The sequence below is a fragment of the Amblyomma mixtum genome, chromosome 2 (assembly GCF_055824585.1).
Source record: "Amblyomma mixtum isolate Tamu chromosome 2, ASM5582458v1, whole genome shotgun sequence".
Classification (NCBI taxonomy): Eukaryota; Metazoa; Arthropoda; class Arachnida; order Ixodida; family Ixodidae; genus Amblyomma; species Amblyomma mixtum.
The window spans coordinates 14063332-14090744 of record NC_143013.1 but is presented as its reverse complement, the minus strand read 5'-3'; the positions used below and the strand labels follow the sequence as shown (position 1 = coordinate 14090744).

The following is a 27413-nucleotide window of genomic DNA, read 5'->3' as shown; positions in this document are numbered from 1 at the left end:
GTAATGTTTAGTAGGTCTGGTATGCGAAAGAAATGGTAGGAGATAGAAAAAAAAAGCACAATTTTTAATATGCGATGCACATTTCAAACGTACACAAATAAAGCTCCGATTAAAAATATATATTTGAACACAGCAACAAACATGGGTTATTTTAATGCAACTGGAATATTCAACTTGGTGCCAAATGATCAATGTGCATGGAATTTACTCGACTGTTCAGAGCTTGAGAACTTCATGAACAGCCTTGACGATGTGCTCAGCATCAATTCCGAACATGTTCAGCAGTGCAGCCGACGGACCACTGCGAGGGATCCCACGCACTGCCAGGTGTTTCACCACAATGTTCCTCTCTTGAGCCACAGCCGAACTCACAGCATCCCCAATGCCACCTAAAAGAAAAATGCGAACTGGTGAGCTTCAGGCACCTTATGAAAGACTGCAGTGCTACCATCCAAATATGCATTATGGCAATGACATTATCCGATATAATGAACACCACTCTGCCAGAGTGGACTAGGAGATGCAGTAAACTCATCCCCTCAGTTTAAACTCTCTTCCCGTGAGCATGAATGCCAAACAGCATCTCTTAGCCACCCCATGAATACCTCCTCCCTTCAACTTCGAAAATAACGTTGTGACCAAATTAAAATAGGTGGGACGTGTACAGTGCCAAAAAACTGAACTGCTTCGCTGTCACCGGCAAGTCTTGGCAAGTCTCTGGTTAGGGAGTTATGTTCTTGTATGCTAAAGGCATGGCGAACTGCGAAAATGATGCACAACCTTCTTTCGATGGGAATGCCAATGGGCATAAATTTATAAGAGCGATGGCAATTACACAGGACTTTCTTGCCGAGCCACTAGTTGAGTTCGAACTTGACATGGCAAAAAAAAAAGGGGGGGGGGGGGGGGGGGAATGTCCTGCTTATGCTTGGCAACTGTGCAACACGCCATGTGCTGCTTTTACTGACTGCGGTAGTCATACTCTTTTGGCACTGAATGCAGTGTGCAAGATGTAACCATTGGATACAGGCATCAAAGCAATTAAGGTGCCCATCCAGTGCAAGCTGGCAGCAGCTGATGCACTAGATGCCAACATCCCTGTTCGGATTGCTGCTAGCTCATTAACGCTGTGTGAACTAGACCGACTAAGGACTGCATTGTAAAGTGCTTCCATAAGGCAAAATTCGAGGCTGGAAATGCACAGCTATCTAGACATGTCGCCCTGAGCCATTGTACACAAGTAAAAGCACTCCCGAAATGCCAGGTATACGGCGACTATGACAAGGCTGACCTACCACCAGTTGCTGTGAATACTTCAATGCAATGCATTTTTATTCGAAGCATATTAACGTAGGTTTCGGGCGTTTGCGCGACGCCCGGCGGTGGCCACCAGTGACCTTGAAGTGAGATCACATGATGTGACGTCACGTGATGACGTCACACCGGCTGCAGATGGGGCCTCATATCGCGCCGTCGGACGTCGCCCGGCGGAGGCCTCCACGCTTCGGTTCGCGCCGTCGCGTGCGACGCGGCGGCGGCGTTACCATCGCTGCATCACGTGATATGCGACGTCACGCCAGGGATGAGGCGGCACGCGCCCGCTGTCTCGTCAGTCTCTGTGCCCGCAACCGCGCCAGCGTCTTTGCGCCGGGCGTGTATGCGGTCAAGATGCCTCCAAACGCTAAGGACGTTAATAATAAGAATGCAAAACGAAGGCTGCTTCGCATCCACTGGGCTTAACCTTAATAAGCCTCCAATTTTTTTTTTATTTGCTAGGTATGAAAGCCGAGTTTTCAGTGAAAGTTGCATCTTTGCCGTCTGAATGCGGCAGTCCGATACAGGCCAACCTCCACTCATTCTCAGAGTACTTTTAACAAAGCAAGCGAACTGAAGAAAGCAGCAACAGTGAAAAGCATGCACCAATACCCACCTTCAGGATAATGATCCTCAACAACAACAATGCGGCCACCGCACTCCTTAGCATTTGAGACAATGGTCTTCTGGTCGAGGGGTTTCAGGCAGAAGATGTCCAGCACCCTCACGTTGATGTTGCTCTTCTTGAGGGTCTCTGCTGCACTCAGAGCTTCGGAGAGGGTGATGCCAGCACCGATCAGCAGGGCCTTGTCATCGCCACTTTTAAGCACCACCTGCAAGAACACCAGCTTCGTTGAGATTTCAGCACTATAAATGAGTTCACTAAGGCTCAAAATGGTAAAAATGACTCCCGGCGCTTGCACCGATGCTGAACTTTGCACCCGACCAGCGTTCAAGCAGTTCCAAACTGTTCCTTGACAACAGTGTGTAAAGTTAGGCAATCTGAAAGAGAAGCAAGCCCCGAGGTTTTCCGGAAGCACCACAGTAGACCAGGGAACAGACTTTTTGAACAAAATCTGTACAGTTTTTAAAATGCCATCTGCACTCTTCGAAGTCTTGAGTGCAGAGAATTCGCTAATGTCTTAACATTTGCACTAACCTTATTGTGCTAACCTACCCATGGTGAATGCACTAAAACAAACAATGCCAAGAATCACTCATGCAACTTGTCCGTTCAAATGTCATCCATATAGAAATCCAAGCAGGTACTACAAATGACACCTTTGAAAAAGATTGCTTGACCGTGTTAGTCAATCTTGGGGCCAATGCAGGTAATCATGAATTATGCAAGGCAATCAGCTCACAATTTTTGCAAACAGCAGAACAGTACAGCATCAGTGAGCAGCACTATCCGAGTAATACTAATGTCCGAGTAACAATCCGAGTAATACTAATGTCACTTTTGAGATTGATGTATATGCAAGCCTAGAAAAAGGGGTGGCAACACTGGGCTACTGCTGCCTACGTGAAACGCACAAAATAAAGCACAGCATCCACTGTGTTGACTGCTGCTGCTGTGTACCAGCTTCAGTTCAAACTCTGATGCTACCACCTCAGCAGCCAAAATAGCAGTGAGACTTCAGTAATAAAAGAAAGGCACATAATCAGAACTGCCACCTTTTGATCATAAGCAAATAGCCTTCATCCTGAAATTGGGCACACAAAAAAAAAAAAGGCTAAATACAAAAGAATAAAACAGGACTAACCTTTTTATTTTTTTTGCCATTTCACTATTAATACCAACTGGCCCAACATTAGAGATTACTGAATACAGCACACAAGTACACAGGCCAAACCTGGCAATGCCAAACATGCCAGTCAACTAGCAGCACTGTGCCGATATTAAGGTGCGACGCAGGTTTCGGAGCTGAAATTTAAATTTTTCATGCAGAGCAATGAAAACTTGCATGCTTAAAGCATACTCCATTGAATTCTTAAATACAAAATTTCATGAAATCTTCAGTTTTGACATTTGAATTTTAATAAGCTTCAATGCTATACCGACCTTGCTGAAAGCCTGGCATGACAATACACGGCAGGAGTCTGCATTCACTCAAGTTTCACCCAAATGGATGGCTGATGCAGTGACATTATCAATGTATTAATAGCAGCACAATATTTTTCTACAAAATGTTATATCCATGCTTGCATAATGCACTGGTTATTGCCATGCCAACTTAGTTTAAGATAAAAGAAAAGTTCAAAAGATATAAGAACATCAACGCAAAAAGAATGTGTCAAGGTACACTTTGCAACAAGCCACATGAAAATCTGAAGCCACTGTCGTGCTACCCTTTCTGCAAGCAGGGTAGTCAGGTAAAAAAAATTTAAATTTTTGCAATTTGAAAGCCGCGTCCTCTTTAGGCCAGAGAGAGAGAGAGAGAGAGAGAACTTGTAGCAACCCAACAACCGCCACAGAGTGGAAAAAAAATCTGCACAACTGATTACCTTGCTCATTCCGATCTCGAAATTTTCATTGTTGGCGTAGATGACAGCAGTGTTGGGGCGCGATGTCCGGATGAACACTATGCCCTTGTAGTTGGCTGCCAGTTCACAGGCACGCTCGCAGGACACTGCATCGCTTGGGTAGAAGACCACGCAGCCGGGAATTGTCCTAAACATGGCAAGGTCTTCCAATGCCATCTGGGATGGCCCATCTTCACCTGGTAAACAGCAAGGAAAGGGAGAACAAACAAATATTATAAATCCTGCAGTGGCAATATGTCCATAACAGCACCGACAAGACCAGAACAATGAGCAATCTAGCTGCCAAGCATAAAGCAGAATGCCTAAAGATGTGTTGATTTTGATTTCAAATCAAAATGTGAAGCTAGAATGCAACTCTTCACCCTGTCGTTCCAGCAAGAGTGGCTTTCCAAATGCTAACCAATCATGCACCACTCTGTACAGTTTTGCTCCATGCCATAACAGGCAGAGCAAGTAAACACAGCAAAGTAAAGCTTAACTGTTACCGGCAGACTATGGCATGCACCTCATTGTGATCCTCAACACTGAAGTAGAAAAGCGTACCAATAGAGATGCCAGCATGGGAACCGGCACACTTGATGTTGGCCTGAGAGATGGCACCCATTCGCAGCTGATCGAAGGCACGAGTGAAGAATGCTGCAAACGTGCTCGCAAAAGGGACAGTCCTTCCTCGGCATCCACAGCCAATGGCTACACCGACCTGTGGGCACAAAATTGGGAGAGTGCGAGAGCGTTGGCTAGACTGTTACAACAGTCAGGAAGGCAGGAAGTGATGGCAGTCAAGTCATGAGAGTTTCCCCCCCCCAAGGATATAAAGATTGAGAACCCCTAGAACTGGAAAGTGAACAAATTATTTTGAAAAGGTGGACCAGCAGAAAAAAGCAAAACACCGCGAACGCTGCATTTAATCTGTACTGCAGCATTCAAAGACAGTCCGCACATCGATACCATGCAAGTTATTAAAATTTCTTCGATACAGTTTATTAGAAGAAATCGAGAGAAGTCATGCCACTCACCAAGTTTTGTTCAGCAATGAAACACTCAATGAATCTGTCTGGGTGAGCCTTCTTGAACTTGTCTGAAAATGTCGAGTTCTTGGTGTCGCCATCCATTGCCACCACTCTGCTGTTGTTGGTGCCCAGCTTAGCCAGGGCTGTGCCGTAAGCCAGACGAGTTGCAACCTGCAATACGAAGACAAAGCGGTGGCATGTAAATTACATTTCAGATTATGACTGCTACACCAGTTACGATTACTATACGAATCCATTCTCAAGAATGAAATGCCCTAAAGGAGTACAGACTCTTAGGCAGAGTTTTGTTGGAAATAGTTTCAAGATATTATGCATGAGGCATGATGTAAGCATCCATCCCCGGTAAACAATTCAGCTTTGGGACCAACTGGCCCAAAGCTTCCTCTTGTTGAATTCAGAATGCAATACCTTCTCTTGTGAAGTTTCGGTTTTGACGGCCAAGCAGTAGATGCGATGTTAACTCAGACTCCAGGTCAAAGGGGCATGAAAAAAACTGATATAACTGGTGCCTCATTTTAATCCAATCCAACTCGTACACCAGCTTGCCCCATAGGAGACTGAATGGTAAATGAACAAGCAGCTATTAAGTGAAGTTTTTTTATGTCTCAAGTGACTTCAAATCCAAGTTGTCATACCCACCGTTTGGCTGTTGAAAGCGTTAGCAACCTCACATGCAAAGCAGCCTAGTTTATTTCCATCAGTTAGCCTGCCATGTGGGCTCCCCTAACAAGCATGACTGAATACAGCTACATTTTATTTCACTGCCTGTCATGCCATATCGAAACAGCCCGACGACCCCTCCCCCTAACAAACTGCTCAGATTTAGTGCCAACCAACGGGAGTCAAAGTAGGGAGCTTCACCTTGTCTCCAAGCTTGTAGTTGGGAGGTTCAGAGAGGCGGATGTTCGAAAGGTTAACCGGAGGGGCGTCTTCCTTCTCTGGTCTCTGGGGTGCCAGCTTCCACGGTCCCTTGTTCACCATCTGCTTCTCCAGGGCTTCAATCGCAGCTGCTGCTTTGTCACCAAGTGGCTTGCCATGCCAGTTCTCAGCATCTTCAATGCCTGCCACAGAATACGCTCCACATTATTGGGGTCTACGTTGTCAATTGAAGCAGTACAAGGGAAATGACTGATGACGCAGTGAAGGGCCCCAGCTTAACACAGACCACCCAGGGTTTTGTAATGTGCATTGACATCGCACAGCACACAAGCGTTCTTGCATTTCGCTTCCATCGAGATATGGTCACCACGGTTGAGATGAAACACCAAGGCCTGAGCCACCATGGGAGGAGGCTTTACACTTTGATGACCAAAATATTAACATATGAAAGCCAAGCAAAGACAGTGCCAAAGTTAAACCTAGAAAGATGCTGATTCCACCTCTTAATTCCAAGTGACATCTCACCCCACATTCAGTCTACGCACATACCTACGCTGTCATCATGGCAACAAATGAAGACTATCGTTCAAGGGTAGCAATCCATTTACACAGTTTCCGAATTTTCGGGTGTGTTTCGTTTGTAATGATGCGTAAGGCATTAATATACACGGCTTATCAGATGATATTCGCCTATGACTACTTAATATTTGATAATCGAATTTCTCAAGCTGTTTTGGTTTCAACAGCCGAATAGTGGCTGTGAAGCCAAAGTTGCATACAGGTCATGCGAGGCTTTAAAAAACTGCAATATGAGCACCCAGTAGTTTTAATTCTCAACGCTAAAGCCAGCCTGCCGCAATAGCTGGAATTACAACAAATGAAGAGGCAGTGATTCATCATCATCATCATCAGCCTGGCTACGCCCACTGCAGGGCAAAGGCCTCTCCCATGTCTCTCCAATTAACCCTCTGTCCTTCGCCAGTTGCGGTCACCGTATCCCCGCAAACTTCTTAATCTCATCCGCCCAACTATCTGCCGCCCCCTGCTACGCTTGCCTTCTCTTGGAATCCACTCTTACCATTCAGGACCAGTGGTTATCTTGCCTTCGCATTAAATGTCATAAGCATCACGTGCCCATCAAAGTGGCACAATATGTGCACACCTACCAAATGTGAGCCTTACCAAAATGTACCAGGTTCTTCCGTAGCCCTCGCAAGATGCAGGGTCTAGAAAAGAACTGAGTGATGAAGGACAGGAAGATGTCAATTTGGAACATTTAGCCACGTTTTCTTGGCTCTTAAGTCACAGAGCCATGTTGAAAGCATCTGCATGGCAGCGATTCCGCCATGCGTAACTGTCTGCTCTGCTTGCCGGCATGACACATGAGCACCTCACAACAGCACTACACTACAGGGCTTCACTGCATAACAGCATTGTCTTGTGATAGAGGATATGCAAGCTGAATGGTTACCACTGCCTTAAATATGGCCACCTCTTCTGTGCACTGCAACTTGTGTTCACCGTAAGAAATCTATAGACTCAGTGTGAAATTGCCACCGCTTGTCGCTTGTCATTCATTACATCCCTCCGTAGGAAAATTTTATTTAAACGGTGTCAAATACAAATGGTCTTCCATGGGAGCTTCTAGGAAAATAGCTATTTCTATATATGAACAGAACATGAAGCATAGTAATACGAAACTCAGCACCGAAGAATGAGCCTTCTCCACGCCAAAGCCCAACATACCTGCAATGCCTTTGCCCTTGTAAGTCTTGCAAATGACGGCAGTGGGCTTGTTGCGGACATTGGCACCATCCGAGAAGGCCTTGCACAACGACTCGACATCATGTCCATCGATGACGTAAGTGTTAAAGCTGCACACCATTGAAGAGAATTACAGGAAGCTGTAGAGGCAAAGCTAATGCACTTGGGCACATTGGCACCACGCCAGCAAGAAAAATGGGGAGGGGGAGCAGGTTTTTTTTCTCTTAAGTTCCTGAAGAACAAGACACCCTTGCAGTGAGAAAATGAAGGAACATGCTGCAGCAGTAACTATTGTTCACTACGATACCAGCATTTCACGAATGCTACGGTGGGCCCAAGCACCTTTCACATGTGGATAAGTTAATCTGCCACAATTCTCAAAGACCAGCCATTCCCACCGACATCTAAATGGTCAGATTCTCAGCACAGAGATAATGAGAAACAGTTGCACAGATCTCAACTCTGACTACCAGTATTTAGAGTGCATGAAAAGTGCATGTAAAAACTGCCACAGAAGTTCAGGCATTTCTTAACATGTTTGCATTAATTAAAACTTGGGAAGTGCAGGCAACTCCGAGCATGCTGCTAGTACACTGAACAAGGAGCACGCAATATACTGAAACTGGACTGCAGATACCCGAAATTTCAGAAGCGATACACCGGCTGCTTAGGTTAAGCAGAGCTAAGCCACAATAGTAATGGTCACAAAACTGTGCTACGAGTGTAAAAAGGGTCCGCAGTCCCAACATTGAAAATGAGCCAACTAGACAAAGTTGGACGACATACACAGAACGCTACGGGGAGGGGGCTAAATGTAAGCCTCCACAACATCTGAATATGGAAGAGACATACCCGAAGGAGTCAAGCCTGGTCTTGTAAACCTCCATCTGGTGCTGGAAAGCAGTTGGCTCGCTCTGGCCCAACCGGTTGATATCGAAGATAGCCACCAAGTTGTCCAATTTGTAATGGCCCGCAAAAGACAGGGCCTCCCAGATAGAACCCTCAGCAGATTCACCATCACCGATGATGCAGTAGACACGGTAGCTGGGCAGAGACAGACTCAAGAAGTTAAAAACTGTTCAAGAAATACAAGGCAGATGTATACAAGGAAATGAATTATACCAATTAAGCACAGACATCGTGAGCAGCTTAGCAGCACAATTAAGGCACAAATGCCTTGTTCTATAAAACTGTTCATAATGTTATGTTCGTGGTCACAATGACTGCGAAATTACGGGGTTTTACTGTAGTTGAAATCTGCTTCAGAAAATAAGGAGTGCATGAAGACAGGTCAAGCAACAAAAAGACTAGATGCTACCCTGGCCACTTGCTCATCTTTGTGCAATGTTTTATAACCCAAGCAAGGATGACCTTGAAGCTCAAACTGTGCACTAAACTTTCAATACAAAGAAGCATAATGCTGAAGGCCCGATTAAAATGATTATATGCCCAAGCGCTGCTATTGTTGGCAAACAGCTGAAGTTCACAGTACCAAAGAACACAGCTGTGATTTCAACTACGCAGATGCTCTGTAGATATTGATTTGTGTGTCAAGTTGCAGCATGGGTTATGCTTCCTTCCCCACTCATTTCAGGACACACCTAGAAGTGCTTAAGTATTACCGCAAACGTATGCAAGGGAAACCCAAAATGAAAGCACCAAACAGCGCAGCACACAAAAAAAGCCAACCAATACAGGCGACTATGCAGATAAGTAAAAGGAGTGTGCAAAAAAATTTGCTGCACCTACTCCCAAATGGAACAGGAGCTGCCGTCTACAGCCTTATTGACAGCTTTTCTAAATAATTTCACAATTAAAGCCATTACAGCACGCAGAGGTCATGGCAATGTGTGCCCTTAAAAGCAAGAACGAAAATTAGCCTTCATTCCTTCAGCAGGAAGAGCGCGCGCGCACGCACACGCACCTAGCCTTGTCAAAGTATTTGCCAGTGTAGGCCATGCCAGCAGCACAGCTCAGACCCTGGCCCAGGGAGCCCGTCGCTACATCCACAAAGTTCAGCCGGGGAGTTGGGTGGCCTTCAAGGTCGTTGTCGATCTTGCGGAGGTTCAGTAGCTCCTTTTCAGGAAACAGGCCAGCTACTGCCCAGGCAGCATAAAGGATTGGTGCCGCATGGCCCTGCAAGCAAGCAGAATGTTTTCTGAATGTGAGGTACGAGTTCGCACTGCAGTGTTAGTACGGCCACGATAATCCAGAAACATTGACACAACTGATGAACTTGCCAGTTTAAAACCATCTCAAAAAGCACAAAACAAAAGTTGTCTGCAATTACACAGCACCAAGCTTTTGGCTAGCAACTTTTTTTAAGAAAAGAGCCTAACACCACCAAACCTCTTCAACAGAAGTAAAATCTCAAGAGGTTGAAGCATTCTGCATGCCTTAGAGGGACACTGAGGAGAATTTTAAGTTCGCTCGTATCGACAGAATACCAGCTCCTGATTACAAAAAAGCCCCTCATACTGACAACAAAGCTCTTGTAACGTAGAAAACAGAAAGAACCAAAATACAGGTATCGCCGCTGGCAAACGCGGTACAAACGTAAACGAAGCGACGGTAGCGACGGCCGCAATAGCCGATAGATGCCTTCAACGTGCAGCCGGCGGTAGCTTTCTGTTCGGCTGCTGCTAGGCCGCACTACACTAGCCGCACTGCTGGCCGCCAGAAATCACGGAGTCTGCATTACGCCATGTGCACGTCATGTTTCACGTCACTTAGTCCTGTGTCGTCATAAGAGAATCCCTAGTTTGAATCAGAGCGGCAGGAAAAACCTTTTCAACTTCGAATCCAAATTTCTTAGAAATGCACCTTTCGCTGCCGGCCAAGTGGCAACAAAGCCATGAAATGCCGAACTATCGGATTTTGCTTTAAAAAAAAAAAATAATAGAGCTCTCCTCACTGTCCCTTTAAAGCCACCAGCCCTACAATATTCGGCAAATCAAGCAGCAGAATGCAGGCGGGGCCAAGTTACAAAGCAGAAAGAGTAGAGCACCCTTGCACACTATTGTTAATTATTGTACGCAGAACAAAGTTTGTAGCAAGTGTGGAGGTGAAAAATGTCAAGCATTTGTAAGCCCCAGCAAGAAAAGTGTTAACTTCAGTGATGTCCATATTTGGAAAAACAAAGCTTAGAAAGCTGGCTGCTTATAAGTAACTCTGCGCAAAGTGCCAGTCAACATTCTCGACTATGTGTGGTCAAACTAACTCGTGGTGTGCAAAGTCACACACACACACACACACACACGCATACACACCTTGGAAAGAATGAGACGATCACTTGAGGGATCACGGGGGGCATCCAATCGGTAGCGCATGGTCTTGAAAAACAGCACGGACATGATCTCTGCCATAGAACAGCATGATGTTGGGTGTCTGCAAATAGAACAGAAGTGAAAGGATTCATTTGTTGAAATTGTACTGCAATTACATCACATGTGTTACTGCACTAGCTTGGGAGGGTTACACAAAAAATAGTAAAAGGCAGAGGTAGCTGTCTGGGAAGCTGAACCATGGGAGGCACGAGCTAGCCGAAGTGAGGCAATAAAAATATTGCTGACAGCCATCTTTAACAGTGATGTTATCCACACTACTGCTCCGCCTTGGAGAAGTTGCATTTGCAAGCTCCTTGCTTGTTTTAGGTGCGTGAAAAATGCTAATTAAAAAAAAAAACACTGAAATGTTAGCAAATTTTAGCAAAATAAAAAGGTGGATTTATTGGCGCACGATACGACCTTCGTAGCTCTTACAGCATGAAAAAGAAGTGAAGATAATCCCCTGTACTTCAGAAGCTAGCAGTCACACTGTTGACCAAGAGAAGTGGGAGGGGCATGAGAACCAATATCGGCCGCGTCCCTTTAGCAATTTCGCAGAACCGCAAATCAGAACTGCATCAGTAACAAGGATTCGGCAAACTTCGATCCGCAATCAAGCAGTGTAGAACTGCAGCAACATTCAAAGTCCTTCGCACCAGACTGTCTAAGCGGAAGTGGACGAAGGCACAGCAATACAATTACTCGAAGGAAACCACATGGGAAGACTTGCACCTTTAAAAAGACAGCACTCACTTCATACAAGACCGCGGAATGTGCCTACGTGCGGAGCGTCGTCCGGACAACCGACCGCTCTACAGTTATAGCAGTGCACCGGACGACATGCAGCATAGCAGTGTTCTTGCAGAAAGAAAGTTAAATCCACGGCTCCGCAGCATTTATTACGGACGAAAAAGCAAGCAGACCTCGCAGCCGGCGCTAATCTTGAAATCAAACCGAGTCAAATATCAGTGGAGACGAGCGCACCACAGCAACGGCTCAAGAAAATCGCTCGCCGCTCACGCCACCGCTACGCGCCGGCGCAAAAAAAAAAAAAAAGAAAAGAAAAGAACGATGCGGAAGGATGGGAAAGCGAAATTCTCAAGGCAAAAAGTTCACGAACCCACTGTTCGAGGCATTGGTGGCCTGAATGCAGAGGATGCGAAGCTTCTGGGCGATATCCCGCAGTTCCTGGAGGGTGTTCGCGTCCGGCATGTTTTCCTCCACGGATTACAAACGGCGACTGCCTGCTAGGACACCTGTGAATACGCTCGGTGGCCGCTCTCAAGGGCACGGAATCGAAAGCGGCGGCAGTTGGGCGGTCTTGGAAAAACCGTCCGCGGACACCGGTGGCGTGGGCAGCTACGAATCCGGCGCTGTCCGAGCGGCAACGGGGAAAGCGCGGTTTTAGCCGGGAGCGCCGCTTTATCACACACCGTTGCCGGCGTCACGTGGTGGTCGCGCCTCGTATGACGGCAAGCCAGGCGCCCAATGGCGGACAAGTGCTGGCCGGCTGGGCTCTAGCAGCTCTACGCATGGAGTAGCTGTACAGCGGCTGGCTCGGCGGCGACGCGCCCCGCCGGAACCGGCCATCCGCTGACAATGACGGCGCAGAAAAAAAAAGATAAAAAGAAGGAACGGAGAAGCGCCGGCGCATTAAGGGGAAACAAAGAAAGAAAACGGGGATTTCTTGCGTACGCTGTCTACCTTTGCCGGCAACGCGAGAAGCCGGCGCGGGTTGTCGACACGTGCGGTTTTTCCGTGACATTTCGCATGAGCTAAAACTGTTACAAGGCGGGCGTGCTACTGATTAAGCTCGAAAACTGGATGGCTTCTTTACACTCGACTTTTTTTTCCTTTATACCCCAGACACGCCCATTCTCTAACACCGACGGCTCTAGTACTTCCGGCATCAAGAAACGTTAAAAATAAACCCACTATGACGCGTATCGAGCATTTCCAATTTATGGCAAGCCTTAGAAACAGGTGAAGTATAGCGTTGTACTTAACATCTGGCGGTTTAATTAATGGATTTACAATCAGCGTCAAATGAAACGCGAACACGATACCTGTGACTAGAAAACTTAAGTTCAAGATCTTGACAACAAGAAAAGAAGTCTTTTAGCACTTCCGTAGCATATCAGTCTTCGCACCATCAACGTGAAAGTCGAGTGCGCTAATACGGTGTCAACTGAAATATTCTCCTTTTGGTGTTACCGTTTCAGTTGTATTGATGGCATTTTATATTATACTGTATGGCCAAAACAAGTCATGAAGCAGATTCGGGAAGAAAAGAGCGCAGCACTGCGAACAGACTATACACAGCCAACATTTCCAGAGCTAAGGCCACCCTCGGGAGTCGAAACCCACGCACTCTGCGAAGTTCTTGACGGTGCACTGAGCCTGTCTAGCCCAGTACATAAGTGCGCAATTATTCGGTAGAGCAGACATCTCGCCAGCCTCAATCAGTCGTCCGACTCTCGAGGAAAATGTGCCCCTGTAAGTAGTTCTTGCAGATAACATACAGTACTCACTCAAGAGCTATCTACAGTGTCAACCTATGATGCTTCGCTTTTCGGTGAATGCTTCGTTTCTATGCCTCGTCGTAAAAGTGCTCGCAAGCTATACTCGACAGATACTTCACATACAGCCAGCCTAAACAGTACGTAAGCATGTGCTTATTCAAAATAACATGAGATACACTGAAATAATTTCTGCACGTCGGGTGGTTCATTCAGAGGTGCCCCGTCGCTTAGCGTCTTGCAATGTCGCAGGTTCGACTCCCGGCCGCGGTGGCCGCGTTCAGACGAAGGTGAAACGCAAAAACGGCCGAGTATCGATATCCCGGCTCCACGACTGGTCGACATTTATCCGCAGTCCCGCAGTAATACAGCGTAACTCATCCCGTGTGTAACAACTGAAATGGGAGTCACTCTAATTTAAACACGCTTAATTCGAATTCCCCGTTTATTCGAACTGATGCGGTACTGTAGTCATCGTTACGTGCATTAATTCGAACTGCATGTATAATTCGAACGAATTTTCAGACTGAATATTAACCTTCCGAGACACATGTGCAGTTATTGCTTTCTTAGTACTTTTTCTTCGTCTAGCCCATTTAATGACGAACGAAATCCTCGTTCCCGGTATTCATCACCGTTGTGCCAGCTAAAGCCTGTACACAGCACACGGAGAACTGCGTCGAGGACTGGGCCTTCACGCTGTTCGATTCACGCTTGTTTGCCAAGCACGCAAGCGCCAACCCAACCGCAGAGTATATAACTTCATTGGGGGCGTTCCTTTCGAAACTGCCCCAACTGGCGCGGGGCTCCAAGGCCAGTGCACCGACAGGGGATAAACGCGTGCTCCGTTGGTCATTCGGGTTGACGATGCCCGGCCGACCGGTCGGCACTTTGAGGCGAACGAACGAGGAACTGCGCCCTACACCATCGCGGAAAACGCTAACGACGCGAGGTGACGCTAAGCTGTCGCGGATCGCACGATTTGCGCCAGCCTTTCAGAAGCAGCCGCTCACGAAGGCGTGAGCCCGGTAAGGGTGCTCACAGCTGTGGAAGCATGGCACAGTAAGGACCCAAAGCGTAGACTCTTCGGTGCTTACCCCCGGCTGCATATGGTTTGTGGCCCACGGAACTTCAGTGCGCCGTGATGCACAAGCCACACAAAGGGAAAAACAGTGACGTATTTCTAATAACGCCATTTTAATAATTACACACACACACACACACACACACACACACACACACACACACACACACACACACACACACACACACACACACACACACACACACACACACACACACACACACACACACACGCACGCACGCACGCACACACACACACACACGCTCGCGCGCGCGGAATCCCATAACCCCATATATGGAAGTAACCGTTTCACATTCGACAGTCCTGTTAATGGTTTATTGTGGTTTAACGTCCCAAATCGACTCGGGTTATGAGAGACGCCGTAATGAAGGGCTCCGGATAATTTCGACCACCTGGGGTTCTTTAACGTGCACCAACATTGCACAGTATACGGGCCTCCAGCATTTCGCCTCGACGAAATGCGACCGCCGCGGTCGGGATCGAACCCGCTTTTTTTCGGGTCAGCAGCCGAGCACCATAACTAGCAACCTGAGGTTTTCCCCTCCCTTGTTCATTTTGTGATGAGCCGCCTAAATGGCATAGGACTAGAAATAACCTAACACGTTCAGGCACTATCGCCACCAATCACCACAAATTTCCGAACTTTGGAATACTGTAAGATACTGTTACGACCATACTGATGCGAATTGTCTAATCGTCTAATGCGTAGCGAAATCCTGTTTTTAAGGTTTGTCCAGCATGGAGTGCAGGACACAGAACATAGAAGAGAGAGAGAGAGAGAGATACAGAGAGGGGGAAAGGCAGGGATGTGTTAACCAGAAAGGTTTCCGGTTGGCTACCCTGCACTGGGGAAAGGAATGAGGGGATTAAAAAGGGAAGAGAGAAGGAACGAGAGACAGTCATAATCTATCAGTCAAGGCAGTCTCTCGTAAAAAAAAAAAACAGTGCCTTGTGAGCCTTGATGGTAGTCGACTGTTGTGGCCACAGACCGAGGATATTGGCCTCTGTGAAAGGGCTAGGATCAAGGCGGTCCAGAGCACAACGCAGCTTACGTCTTTCGTTAACGAAGACAGGGCACTCACACAAGAAATGATACTGGTTGTCGTTGTGTGGGGGAACCGAATGGAGCACATATCACGTCGAATGTAGACGGCGACTTTGCTGGTTCTGCTGCGCGTGGAGAAGTAAGTGCTTCATAACCGGATAATCGTAAAATGTTGGGCAGATTCGGTTCACAGATAACCAGAATGGGGAAGCGGTTTTCATAAACATAGTGTCTGATATCTGAAATCCGGGACTGGAGCCCGCGGGCACTCCAATGAAAAATAAAAGCTTGCTTGACTTTCTTCGGAAAAGATAGTTCCGGGGGAGCCATGGTGTCTTCTAATGTAGAGCTGCAAGAACTGGCTGTAGCGCGCCCAGTACATGCAATGCGTTGTGTGCTGCTGGCGTACGCAAGCTGGACAGCAGAGCATGCATGGCATTCATCAGTGACGTGAGCATCGCAATCACTTGCATATCTTGGCCATGGTCGGAATCACAGAACCTAGAAGACTGCCATAGAAAATCAATGGGCTGCGTTTTTGGCAATAAACAGCAGACATCTACAAGCGTCCTGGGGAGGGATATACCGATATATTGATTGTTATGACCCAACCTTGCGATATGAGAAAGAATTGGGTTCATAAAGAACAACCAGCTGAAAAAAAAAAAAATGCGGCTGTCTAGAATTTCTGGGTTATGACCCTTCTCCGGAACGAAGAGACATCAACACGCCATAGAAAGCGCACGCAGCAAAATATACATATCTAAATTAAAATTGCAAAAAAAAATGGCAGTTTAGCTCTGGTTAAACCTAGAGGGTTGCGAAAGCAACGAGGAGAGAGAGAGAGGCGATGGAGAGCGCGCGGCAGCGGCGGCGGCCCCGGCACGCTAGCTATGCGCCGCTACTGCGCATGCGCAACTGGAGAGCGCGGCGGTGGCACCCCTGAGTCACCCGCACAGCGACGGCGGCGGCGCGCCAGCTGTGCGCCGTGTGACGTCACTGCTCCTCGCGCATGCGCAGTATGGCCTTGCCTCAGCTCCGCTATGGTCCGCGAAATGGCTCGGCGATTCGCGTAGTGTTGCTTTCGAAACAAAATCGCATGGTGTTGCGCGAGAAATTTAGAAGTTCTCTGCTGAGGACAGGGCAGGGCGGGGCCGGGCAGGGAGCTGATTTAGACGAAGCAACCAACATGAAAGGCAGCTCCGCGATCCTTGAAGACGCGACTGCATGGGAGCAAAGTAAGTATACTGTCTTTCACTTTCCAATGGCGCTTGGGCTGAAGAACTTAAAAGTTAAAAAAAAAAAGAGAAACGCCGTGAAACACAGCGTGCACGTGCGAAGGGTTTGATGAGAATACACGACACAAACAAAAAAAAAAAACATCGCCAATAGCGGGCTCGAAACACAGTGGCTCGGAGCTCTTTACAATCGTACGTTCAGTCAAGAGGGCTTGCACATGTAAACAGAAAAAGCATGCACCGCGCATGTTGTTCCGACCTCTGTATTCTTGTCTGTACGAGCCAGACGGAGCGATCACTGTCTAACGATAGCAGAGTACGAGGAACCTCTAGCGCGTGAGAAGAAACTCCAAGCTGTTTATATGAGAGATGAAAATGTTCGTCGCCTGCTATGGAAGGCTGTAGTACTTGAACGAGGCGCGGCGCGGAGATAAGGCGGTGACCACGATGTTTGCGACGATAACCGCGGAGAGAAACTCTTAGAGGCAGCGCGCTCTAGATAGACGAGATACACTGTGCACGCTTCTCCGAAGAGCACTAGCACTTTGCAAGGGCTTTTTCTTTTCACGGCCAAGGACGCGGGTTCAGATCGACTTGCGGCGGTCGAGACTTTGGAGGAGGGGAGAATGCACTAAATTCGAACCATGCGAAACTGGAAAAGAGATTGGCTTCCAAGAGTTTATTTCGGAAAAGGAGGCAAGGCAAATTTACACAGCAGGAGAGTCATACTGCAGTCACATGCTGTTTCGAAATAAAGCTGGAAGTATGTGCCTCTCTGCTCCGTTTAATTGGCTGCGTCCTTTAGGCGCTACTTGCAGTTCTTGTACGGATGCGAGCCAGCTATACCTTACCGTATAACTCTGCGCCGCACTGAGGTGTGCAAGGAGACGTGTGTTATTTTCGGGATGAAAAAAATATCAACAAGGAACACATTCACATTACAAGGCATACAGAATAGAGGCGTTGGCAAACATATTTTTTGGCGGGTGGGGCGAGGGCGGGTGGCATGACGCGTTTTAACTTTCTGGAAGGGCATGAAGAGTGCAGAAAAATGACCTTTCGTGTCCACAGGCCACATTTCGAGAGAAGGCCTCCAGCCAGTTTAGTCCTTCCTCTTCCTAGTTTCGACGTCTATGACACGTGCCTTCTGCATTTAACATCCTTTTTGCAAGACCACTATCAACTTCAAGTAGTGTATTTTGTTCAAGGACTGATAAGCACACAACTGTGCCTTTTACGGTATGGGCAAACTTACGTTCTTGTCGCGAAAAATAGAAACAGTTGTTATTATCGTTGGTGACAATCATCATCGTCATCACAATGAATACGCCCACTGCAGGACAAAGACCTCTCCCCTATCTCTCCAACTATCCCTGTCCTGTACCATGCAGCTCGCCCCTCATCCCAGCAAACCTAATCTCAACCGCTCAACTGACTTTCTGCCGCCCGCTACTATACGCTTGCCCTGCCTTCGAATCCAGTCCGTCACCCTTAACGAACATCGGTTATCGTTGATGACATTCCTTAATTATTCGAAGTGCAGCTAGCGGACGTGGTTACCATATATGTAGTCAGGTCCTGTACCTTACAAACGCCATTCCGCCCGTGAAGAAAACATTGGGCCATGACTTACCCCAATGAGCACTAGAACTCCCTTGAACCCTGACGACATCCTTAACATCCGCAGAACGTCCAAGAGAGTTTTTATGCCAACTGGGTAGTGGTGCCGCGTCGCCTATCACCGGTGTCCTATAGCTCTGATACAAAAAAAAAAAGGTGCGCATAAATCAAAACATTTCATAAGAAATTCCGCAAGCTTAATGCAGGAAACGTGAAACAGTAGGCAGTCGAATCATTATATGGTGAATCCAGATGCTCTGCGGTTCGACGCGAGATCGAGCCCCGGCAGCGGCAGCCGCAATGAAATGCAGAAACGCCCGTGTGCTTTCAATGCATGTAAAAATAAACCCAGCTGGTCCAAATAACCACCAGCTCTCCACTAACGGCACTTCTCATAGCCCGGGCAATTTGTAGCTTTGGGACATCTACCATAAAGCATACCACATGCTTCGCAGTTAAGATTTCAAGCTCTATTCCGGCAAAATTACATGACGGGAGAATAGCACTCACAAAGTATTTCAACATCACATACTGAAGAATACAGCGAGACAAAGCAAAGACCCGTTACGCGTGTCTTCATTCTCATGCGAGGTTAGAGGCGTCGTGTCGTTCGACGCAGGAGCGCAGTTTCGTGGTCCTCTTTGCGTAATCCAGTCTCATCATTCGAGCTTCGGAGTTCTCTCAGTGGAGCGAGGCAAACCTTGAAAACGGTGAGACCACATAGAGATCTCTTCAGATCCGAAAAACCGGAGACCAGCATTGGAGCAATGCGAAATCAAAACCTCCGCATACTATATCGACGTCCGCGGCTGTTGTGACGTAAATGTACTATATCGACGTCCACGGCAATTTTGACATCTAAGTGTATTTTTTCGCGTTTAATTAATTATCAAATTACATCTCACCAATTAAATTTTTCCCACGGCAAATTTATCACACACTATCTCTCACACACTTTCACACATTTATCTTCAGAGAACGAAGCAATCATGAGGATAAAATTTGCGTGCACATTTTGCGGACACTCTGACGGCGCGAGCCATATAATGCTTTCGCATTAATAAAGTCATCACACAAGACGCGTCTAAGAGTCAAAAAAAGAATAAAGGCCAGTTCCTTTAATCTTAGCTTCGGGAAGAAATAATAGGAATAAATAAGATATGTACCATCTTTCCCGACTACAAGTTTTGTTAAACCTCCTTCGCTCTGGTGGACCAAGCGCCGTCGCTGTTCCTTCCGGAACACGACGGCAACAGAAGCCCTCGAAGCGATTGCAGGTCCGCGCGGCCACGACCAGGAGTTCCGCCCACAAATCACTATAACTCAATGTTGGCCAAGCGTGTCCGCCCCGGCCGTCCGTGAGCGGAGCAGGTCTCGCGAGACGGAAGTGAAAGGGGGCGCAGCTCTTATAATATACGAGGCCGCAACTTGCGCAAAAAGTAAACGTGCTAGCGCGCAGCAAGCGGCCTTCCGAAGGCAGACACGCTAAAAGTGGCACAAAGAGTGAGTGAGTGGAGTGTAGACAGAAAGGAAACAAAGAAGGAGAAACTATCCAAGGAAAATAATAGTGTACGGGGCGACGCCTGCTTTTTCAGTCCCACAACGTTAACAGATCTGATCAGCAGATTTCGCTACCTGTTAACCGGCGGGTTATAATGGGTAGATCAGAGACCGGTCTCGCCTTCACGAATTCGCGCGCAAATGTAAACGCGCCTTGCATGGTGATGACTTTTTTATGGTACAAGGGAATCTGTGGCCAAAGAGCTCCATGGCACGAGGTTTTTTCTTCCACTCAAGGTGGGGTCAAAGACCCATTTCCTAAGCATTTCACCCCAAAGACGCCCAGCACTAGGCAGGGTGAAAGCTTGTACCACTGTATCACCAGTGGCTACCCGACGGCATTGACCTTGAGAAGATGGTTGGTTTGGTTTATGGGGTTTAACGTCCCAAAGCGACTAAAGCTATGAGAGACGCCGTAGTGGAGCGCTCCGAAAATTTCGACCACCTTGAGAAGAGCTAGAGGCGTCCATTTGCAGCATGTATTTCCTGAATATTTTTCTCGAAAAAGAAATAGCGACTAGCATGGTTTTCCTAGTAAAATTTAGGACGCTTAAGCTTCGCCGAAGAGTAGGCGCGATAGCGCCTTCTCCTCCTTTTTTTCCATTTTTATTGCTTTTTCTTATTTCTCCCTGATTCCCAATCCACAATCACATTACCGATCACGGTCGTCGATACTATCACAATTTCCGATCACATTACCGATTACCAATCACCAATCATTATCTTGGTTACTCTGCAGACATAGTACGCCACTACATACTCATACACACCATTTGTGTCAGTATAATGAATCACCGTAACACCGCCTTTTCATTTCGAGCAATTTCTGTCACCAGTTAGCACTCTTATATCCGGTTGTATATTTTTTAATTAGCATCAGTACACATCCAAAAAACACGTTACTATACTCCGTTTGATAATAGGGCCATTTTTTCTACCTACACTGGCTACACTAATGTAGCCAAATGGCCCTATTGTGTGTGTATATATATATATATATATATATATATATATATATATACATAGCAAACAAGAGAGGGGAATGAGGAGCTCGTCATGAATATGAGAGAAGCCAACAGCCACAGAAACCAAGGGACACACACGGGATTTTTTAATTAATTAATTTTATTTTGTGGTGTTGATCAATTTAGAATATATATATATATATATATATATATATATATATATATATATATATATATATATATATATATATATATATATATATATATATATATATATAGAGAAGACACCAGCCCAGAAACTAAGGGACACAGGCAGGGGATTTTTGCTGCTGCGCCGAAGGTTTGAAGGAAAAAATTAAAAGGAAAGCGAGAGAAACGCCTACTGGGGAAACAGCCAGGTCGCTGCAAAATCCCCTCCAGTAGGGCTGTGTTGAATACTACTGGATCACTGCTGCTTGTCAATATTACTCCGTGCCAAACCAGTAGGATGGCGCGATAAAAAAGGCAGAAATGTGCTCACAAACACGTGCGAAGGTTTAGAAGATTGACAATTTTTACTTAAAAACAAACAAAAAGAAGGACAACTAAACGCTGATGAATGTTGTTAAAGAAAAATGCACTATGTGGCATTTTTCTTTCACAACATTCATCAGCATTTAGTCGTCAAAAAGGACATGAAGGATTCATGAAGAAATGCCGTAGCTACAGAACAAATAATATAATGAAACGGGCATTCCATTACTGTTGGAATTAAAAGTACGACGGACGAAAAGTACATGCCAGAAATAGGCTAAGAAGCGCGTCAGTGCTTTATTCAGTGCATGTTACACAAGTTTGGAAGCCGACCCAATATGGTATTCTACATTTGAAGAACCCGCTCACAACATGCTCCGTGAATAGTTGTCATGAAATTCCTCAGATGGCGACACCAGTCCGTCTGCACCGCAAGTGCCTTCAGGTTTTTTAGCGAAGGGAGCGGCACGAGGAAAAAAAGAACCGAAACTTTCGCGCGGAACTTAACAGACCTGGGCGACGCAACCCGTCGTCATGCTAAATATAGAGCACTACCAAAGGAGCACCTTCGTGACGATTGGGAAATTCAAAACGGGACACGTGGGTCGATCACTGTTACCGGTAACGAGCAGACATGCAAACACATAGTGTGAGGGATCAAATGCACAAAACTTCATGAACAGGTTTTAGAGCGGTGCTACGAACGAAGCCTGCCAGTTGCTATGGGAATGAGAAAACTAGCTCTAACGGTCACTGTGACCTTATGCATGTCATTACTTATCACCATAGGAACATGCGGCAAGCGGCATGCACCGAGCGTTCGGAAAAGCGTCTTACCCCGAATTGCTGGCGTTCGTGGCTTGGATACTGAGAATTCTAAGCTTGTTGGCTATGTCCTTGAGCTCCTGCGACGTTTTAACATCAGGTCGATGGTAATTGGCCATGATATCCAAACTCCAAGGGCCTTTCGGACACACTCCAATTTGCAGCGGCCGGCGCCTTCCGCGTTTTTACGTTTGCACGTTTTGTCTTTCTTCTTCCTCGTGACGTAGACATACGCGTAGCGCGAGAGAAATGTATGCAGCGCCAGAAAAGATAAAGAGAGCAAAAAAAAACAGATTCTTGAAAAAAAAAAAGTGTTCTGTACTTATGGCTACAAACTGTGTGAACGTGCATTTTTGTGAGACATGCGGTACATTGAAGTTGAGAATGTTACTCCCAGATGGCGCTAGACGTCCTAAAACTAATCTAACCGCGAAATTTGAGAGCGTAGCTAGCAGCAAAGAAGCTCGACCAGCCTGGCCGATCAGCAACGGCTGATTGCGCGGGCTAGTAGGATAACAGAAGCTGTTTGAGCCTTGGACTGAGGACCCCTTCCACGAGATTAACCGGACTTCCGGTCGTCCAAAAACAAATGTTTTTCGCCACCACCACCATCACCACCACAACCACCACCACCACCCTGTACAACGCCATTGTTTTCGAAAATGAGGTCCCCATAACAATGGAGGTGAGTCTAGGATGCGTGTGCAGGACCAAAGGTGGTTGCGTCTTTGAGCACCATTTATGAAAGAAGCAGGTGGCTGTTATCGGCGTCAACGTCGTTGTGAAAGCGCTATTGTGCACAATAGCGCTTTCAGGACGACGTTGACGCTTATACGACTCTTAGATCATATATACTAGTTGGGAAACTGCGCTTAAATTCAGAATTAACTAGTCCCAGTAGCCATTTTCCGGGTGCGTACAGGGCCCCTCGATGTCCAGGCGAGCGGGCATCCCAGAACCCTTAGATTGGATTGGATTTTATGGTCACACTCTTTGTATTGGGTGGACATCGTACAATGTACACTGCCCAGACCTTGTGAAGAAAAAATAAAAACTGCTACAAAGGGGAACACGTGCGAACGCACGCACGCACACACACACACACACACACACACACACACACACACACACACACACACACACACACACACACACACACACACACACACACACACACACACACACGCGCGCGCGCGCGCGCGCGCGCGCACGCACGCACACACCGCCGACTTCTCTCGTAATGGTACTAGTAAAGCTTTAGCAGTAATTTATTTATTTATTTATTTATTAAACGGCGCGAGGTGCGAGGTAGTAACTCTTTTACACAACGGATGATCCTGAAATTGTCTTTATTAGACCTGTACTCCAAGCCCTGCAACAGGTTTTGAAAACAAAAATAAATATTCCGGTGCGGCAAGCGCATCAAAGCATTCCTCAGTACGATGAATAACGGCGCAGAGCTTATTTAGCAAAACTTTATTGAGTGCGAAAGCACTATTCCGACTTCTGACCACCGAGCAAGATCTTGCGATGTTTATCTGCTTGCGGTGTTTGCGGCTTTGTGCCCAGCGAAATAAACATAAAGTAATATCTGCTACTGGCGGCGCGAACAGATAATCTTCGCTGGCCACTACACGCCTCGTGTTAAACTGCAACGCAGTATCGCGCTGTGCAAAGCACATCCCCTTCATCAGCTAATACTACTATCAAACTAATATTCGCGCTTTGGGCTATGCGGCAGTAGTGACAGAGAGATGTGCGCTGCATGCATTGGCGAGAAACACGGCACTAGAGTAATACGCGTTGGCGTTGACAACATTGCGCCAGACGTGGCACTATAGAGCATAGGTCGCCGGCGTACATTGGGTAAATTGACATTGACGATGAAAAAGTTGAAGATACGCATGACTGGCTCCCTGGGTCAGTGTACACCTCAATCGCGATTTCAGGTGCGTGGCAGTTGTGTCCGCCTGCAAAACACTGTGCTTTCGCACAATATGTCGTGTTTAGCAATGCTAAACCACAAGCCATTATTTTGTACATGCCTCTTTTTATCGTTTTATATGGCAATTGCGAAATGTAATTGTGGTCCTCTCATTAGAGGGATTAGGATTAGGCATTAAATATAGGTAAAATAAAAATGTTTTGAAATTGGAGTGAAGGAGTTACAACAGGTCAATGTGATTTGATACTTAGGAGTCACCCTGGATAATGATTTAAACTGACACAGCCCCGTGATGTCTTGTGTAAAAAGCTGCCTTCTCCTGCAATGCGAAAGCATCGAAAATATTTCTTAATGAACGACGTAAAAAAGCTTGTATTTCACTATTTTCCAGTCATTAATGACATATAGCACTGAGGCCTGCTGCCTTATCCATCGTACATTGATCCTGGGATAACGCTTCGCAGTGACGAGAACTTCATCTAAAACTTTATTTGTAGTGAACAAAATTCAGAAACTTCTCACCTTTCGAGATCACCCTTTGGCTCTTCTTGTCAATAATGTTACCAACAATTGAGCAAACTTTACTTTAGTATTCTTCACGTCACCTCCAGATAGTTCCTGTTCAGTCTCACAAAGAAAATACTTACTACAGCTAGCAATCACTACGCTCATCGATGTTTTGGTTTAAGGGGGGGGGGGGGGGGGGGGGAATCTGAAATAATATCTCCACGTCTATTCAAATTTCCCAAACTACAGAAATTTGAGTCGCTCCAGAAGTGGCAGTAAAGTAGTTCCGTGCAGTTGAGTTCATTCCTCGTCCGTCGTCCGCCAGGGCTCCGCACTACAGATATCTTAGTAGTAATCATAAAGAAATGGGCATGGGCAGGGCATGCAAAGCGAAGGCATATAACCGATGTTTTTCTTATAAAGTTAACGGAGTGGATTCCAAGGTAAGGCAAGCATAGCAGGGGTGTCAAGGATTCAAGTGGGCGGGTGAGATCAGAAAGTTTGCGGCGATAAGGTGGCCTCAGCTGGCACCATAGAGTTTCTTACTATTACCTAGAGGGAAAGCTGACAACCCGTCTATGGGAGTTTCAATGGAGGCCCCTCGAGACCACTTCAGCCACCATGGGCGCTCAAAGCATCATGGGGCGGTGAGCTACCGACTGAGGAACTACAACTTTTGGCCAAAAAATAATAGAAAAATAAAGCTGTTATAACTACGAATGTCCTATCATTCAATATCCTGCCTGTAGATTGCAACAAACGAGCAGAAAAGCATGTAAATGCAAAGTTTGCCCAAAATGTGAGATAGCTAGCTTTCCTATTGGCCAAGTAATGAACACTACAAAAGCTAATATTTCGTAATTAACAGGCGCATTTTTAAAAGTAAATATGTTTAAAAAATGTTGTTGCTTAGATACTTTAAGAGGTTTTTTAATGACATTTCAGAAAAGGGAAACCTTTTATTGGCATCGCGTGTCTATGCGTTTTTACTACTATGGTTTTTGCACACTGCGTTCCCGCGAAAGTCGTCTGCGCACACACGAACAACGTTTTCGGAATGAAACTTTTTAGTAATGCCACTCTGTGTTCACGAAAAACTACGACTGTCTCGCAACAAGTAGCTCACCGCCCCATGATACTTTGAGCGTCCATGGTGGCTGAAGTGCAGCGCCGCCAGCTTTCCCTCTAGGTAATAGTGTATTGCCTAGAATAGTAAGAAAGTCTATGGCTGGCACAAGACCAGATAAATAGGAGAACGACTTTGTCCTGAGGGGATCGTAGATAGGCTGATGATGATGATGATGAAGTGATGTTACAAGGCTCACATGTTCTGCTGGTGGAAGGAAGCCATCCAATGACAGTTAGCACTGAATAAGCGTAGTCTTAGCACAAATCAAGAAACAGAAGTGCCCACTGAGCATTCCTCCAGTTAGGCTGATGACCTGTCTACCACTGCACAAACAATCAACACTACTCAGACTTTGTACAAGGATTAGTTAATGTCGGCTTTGTGGGGAAAAGAAGAGGAAGGGCCGTCGTACCGAACAACAACTACCGCGTGGCGTAAAGAAGAAGAGAAGAACGACTGGAATACGCAGGACAGCAGCCCTCGCAACAGAGCTGCTGCCGCTGCTGGGACAGCGCCAAGCTTCCTGTCCACAAAGGAGCCGGGACACCGCCTTGCCTTCCTTTGTATTCAGGCCAGCGTAGCTGTGGGCGCCGCCACAGCCATATCAACCTTTATAATCAACATGTGGAGCCCCCAGGAACGCAAGGACATAACCCCATTCTGCTGTCCTGGTCTAGCGAGTGAATTAGCCTGGTACGTCAACCAAAGCATTGACCCTTGCAGAGATCTCTTCTCATACGTCTACTCTAACGTCGACGAACAGCGGAATGAAAACCACCTTGAAATCATGCTTGAGCAGTCACTGCTCACCGGCGCCTCGTCCGAAGTCATGCCAAGAGGTTTGGCCGGGCGCTTCCTCACGTCTTTCTACAGGTCGTGCGTGAAAACCCTTCCGCACCCCAGAAGCTTCTTCCGCTCCCTCGCTAGCGCCCTGGTTCACGATTCGTGGGAACATCAGGAACTGGTTGACACGAGAAAGGCCACCCTGTTCATCTTCAGAGCGTCGGTTAAGTATAAGTTGCTATCAGCTGTGAGTGTGTCTATCAGCCTGAGCAAGTCGACAGTGGTCATGAAAAGCAAGGAGATTTGCACGAACAACATCGCTTATTATGACGCAATGACCGCAGTGGTAGACGCCTTGAACGAACGTGCTAATGCCAGAACTTTGTCGTTAGAATCGGCGCTTCGTTTTCAGGGTAAACTGTGCGACGAACTTTTATCCTCTTCGCGAAAGACGAGGCGCTACACAACGCACAACGACAGCCAATATATCCAAGCGGAACTATGGAGCACAGAGGACCTCGATGCCGGCTTCAGAGTCTACGGTTCCTCACTGCGGAGCGTGAAATTCGTCAACGCCGTGTGCTTCCGACAGGTCCGACTAATTTACGACCAGCTTGCCTCGGAGAAGAGAAACAGTGCGGCAGCGGCAACGAAGGTCGCATTTCTTGTGTGGCACAGAGTCGTATATGGAGCAGAAGATTTTTACGTGACGCTCAACTCGTCTGCACAGTTTCTAATCAAAGTTTGCCTGGCCAGAATGTATTCATTGCGTGCATTCTGGTAGACGTTCGCCGCCGA

The 27413-nt window shown here is 46.7% G+C and overlaps 1 protein-coding gene across 2 annotated transcripts; it reads right to left on the bottom strand.

The window, feature by feature from the left end:
• Positions 1-45: 45 nt before the first annotated feature.
• LOC149358478 (transketolase) lies at positions 46-22467 on the bottom strand. 2 transcript variants are annotated; one of them, XM_089570549.1, is made up of 11 exons: positions 22264-22467; positions 10805-10922; positions 9460-9671; positions 8388-8579; positions 7518-7645; positions 5754-5953; positions 4878-5042; positions 4405-4561; positions 3823-4037; positions 1931-2147; positions 46-389 (listed from the first exon to the last, which is right to left on the bottom strand). In XM_089570549.1, the coding sequence occupies exons 1-11, from the start codon at positions 22368-22370 to the stop codon at positions 217-219; spliced, it is 1884 nt and encodes a 627-aa protein (XP_089426675.1). In that variant the 5' UTR covers positions 22371-22467; the 3' UTR covers positions 46-216. The 2 variants fall into 2 exon arrangements, with proteins under 2 accessions (XP_089426675.1, XP_089426676.1); XM_089570550.1 differs by lacking the exon at positions 22264-22467 and adding an exon at positions 11982-12331.
• Positions 22468-27413: the final 4946 nt, after the last annotated feature.

What these genes read in the sequence shown, in the direction of transcription:
- LOC149358478 (XM_089570549.1), bottom strand. Translation starts at nt 22,370, where the DNA reads ATGGCCAATTACCATCGACCTGATGTTAAAACGTCGCAGGAGCTCAAG. An exon ending in CCATGCTGGCATCTCTATTG is followed by an intron (nt 4,038 to 4,404) that starts GTACGCTTTTCT and finishes GCTGTTTACCAG; the next exon opens with GTGAAGATGGGCCATCCCAG. An exon ending in TGAGGATCATTATCCTGAAG is followed by an intron (nt 390 to 1,930) that starts GTGGGTATTGGT and finishes TTTTTCTTTTAG; the next exon opens with GTGGCATTGGGGATGCTGTG.